The sequence below is a fragment of the Ipomoea triloba genome, chromosome 14, assembly GCF_003576645.1.
Source record: "Ipomoea triloba cultivar NCNSP0323 chromosome 14, ASM357664v1".
NCBI lineage: Eukaryota > Viridiplantae > Streptophyta > Magnoliopsida > Solanales > Convolvulaceae > Ipomoea > Ipomoea triloba.
Genome location: NC_044929.1, coordinates 9,985,967 through 9,988,436, shown reverse-complemented (window position 1 = coordinate 9,988,436; position 2,470 = coordinate 9,985,967). Strand labels below are relative to the sequence as shown.

The window sequence follows — 2,470 nt, the reverse complement described above, 5'->3', positions numbered from 1 at the left end:
AAAAAAAAAAAAAAAAAAAAAAAAAAAAAAAAAAAAAAAAACCTGAAAAGCATGAGAGATTGAGTGAGAGGAGTCAAGGTCATCCAAAATAAAAACACTCTAATAAAACACAGAAAAGTGACTACTAAGTGCATAAATATGAAACTCGAGGATGTAGACAGTTAATCTAATATTTTCTTTCTTGGTGCATAGAGAGAGAGAGAAAGATCAAATTAGATCACTTTCCCACTAACCTTTGTACACTGCCTAACATTATGTTCCAAACTCCCACACACAAAACATGGTTTCTTGCGTTTAGCTGAAGTGCAGTTGACTGTCATGTGACCTTCTTCGCCACAATTATAGCATGTTCCCCAGCTGCTATCTGGGGGATCAAAGTACCTTGGTCCGCGCTGAGATCATATAATGAACAACAAAGAGGGGTACCACTGAGCCATTTAACATAGTTATTGCATTTTGGTAAGTACAACATTACAAATCACATTACTTCAACTCACAAGAAGCTTTCGCAGGACTGCATTATCTGATATCTCAACAGGATTTGTTTCAACAGTCTTATTAACAATTTCCTTTGTGTTGCTAGTCTTTTCATTTTCATCTTCCTTCACTTTGTCCTCCTGATGCAATCAACAATTGAACAACAGCGTAAACATTACAGGCTAAAACTTCTGTCTCATACCATTGACAGAGAAATTTCTTCTTTTCAATTTCTTCTCTTATTTTGGGGGGAAAAAGGAGTTAAGAAACCCAGCAAACTTACATCAAGTGTTGCTGTAGGTTTTGAATAGAAAATCAGTAATACATATAGGCGCGCAGGTGTAGATAACTCTAACTTTGCTAGTCAACTTCAAAAGTGCAGAAACTTTCAAGTGTGGAAATTCATTGCACATGAAAATTCTAAATGTTTACAAATGTTCCCATCTCCAGCTCAAGTTAAATGAAGTTTACTTTTCTGAACATACTTTTAGTAGAGGTGAGACAATGAACTTCATTGAGATATCATATCTAACCCTCATCAATTTAACCTTTCTGAGATATAAAAGGAATATATGTAAATCACAATAAATAAATAAATAAATACACTGAATGGTTAAATGAATCAAGTACATTAGTCCAACCTCCTTCAGTGGCAAAAAGTATTTGTTTACCTTATTTTTCAACTCTGAAGACACTTGAGCATATTAAAATCAAGATCATAAAAAATAATACAAGCAAATACACATCTGAATCAGAAATTACCCCGATTATGTTGCTGCAGAAGTTTTCAGAACTCTTAAGCATTTCACCAGGCACCTGAACAACAAAATCCCAAATCAAATCCACTAAACACAATATGTCTACTTAAAATTCAATTAAAAAAAAAATCAACAATGTGTCACATGTTTTATATTTACAGTTAACTCCTGTGCACTAGCGTTTTGGTCCTCCTCGTCCTCGTCCTTCTTCTTTTTCTTTTTCTTATCTTTCCTGCTCTTCTTAACCTCAACACTCATCGACTCCTTGAAAGCATCATCTTTTTTCACTGAGTTTGCGCGTTGCATTGCTTTCTCCACGATTTTCAAGCTAAGGTCCTCGTTAGCCTCCGCATCTTCGTCGCTGCTTATTGCAGCAGCGGCTTCGTATTCCTTAGATTCATCTTCAATGAGTGGAGATGAAGAGCTCGATTTCAACTTCCTTTCTCTTCTTCCCATCTTAACTACTGAGCAGTCGATAAAAATAATTAAGCAGAAAAATCAAGCAAAATTTGAGCAAGCGCTTAACTGCTGAAGAGTCGGCAGAAAACCCTAACCCTACAGAGCGGAAGATGAGAGAGGGGAGGGAAAGAGACTTTAGGGCTTTGAATTTCGTAGGGTTATGAAGCAATGGGCCTATCATGCAGGAGAATCCGTTTCTCTTTACTCGGATCTTCAACTTGATCCAAATTTGAAAGAATGGGCCTTCCTTAATCCTTATTAAGAGTCCAGGGATTAGGGATAACAACCAAGCATGACATCACGGATTAAAAAATATAATTTCCACAAATTATATTGTGGACCTTCTTGTCAATTATATACATGCAATTAACATATTATATACACTCTACTTGGTAGATCATTTGTAGAATTTGTGGAGTCCACTTTGCGCCAAGCCTGTGTGGAGGATTCTGTGAACATGGTTGCTAGATTTTGGGTTATTTGGCTGGTAAGAAATGATCTCATTTGGCATGGAAAGGTGTGGACATTGGAAGCTATGCATAATTATATTAATGCTTTGCTTGTGACTTGGCGAGATCTGCAGGCTACCCCATCAACTACTCAACACATGGATGCTAATCCTGTTACTTGGTCACCGCCACCTTTGGGAATGATTTCATGTAATGTAGACTCAGCGCTGCATGAGGATACAGTAACGTATGGAGCAGTTTTAAGAGATCATCAGGGAGTGTTTGTGGCTGCTCGTAGCGGCCGATTGATGTGTGGCAAGGATCCTT

General features: G+C 37.2%; 1 protein-coding gene across 2 annotated transcripts in view; it reads right to left on the bottom strand.

Annotated features, from left to right (window-relative positions):
- The window catches only part of LOC116004654 (protein AIR1-like), a 5,550-nt gene extending 3,721 nt beyond the window's left edge, over positions 1–1,829 (bottom strand). The window contains exons 1-4 of one of the 2 annotated variants that reach the window (XM_031244785.1): positions 1,380–1,829; positions 1,240–1,293; positions 498–617; positions 234–392 (exon numbers count right to left, since the gene is read on the bottom strand). In XM_031244785.1, the coding sequence (XP_031100645.1) occupies positions 234–392; positions 498–617; positions 1,240–1,293; positions 1,380–1,691 (645 nt within the window). In that variant the 5' untranslated portion in view covers positions 1,692–1,829. The remainder of the gene's footprint in view (positions 1–233; positions 393–497; positions 618–1,239; positions 1,294–1,379) is intronic. The other variant, XM_031244786.1, reaches the window with a different exon arrangement.
- Between the last annotated feature and the right edge of the window lie 641 nt (positions 1,830–2,470).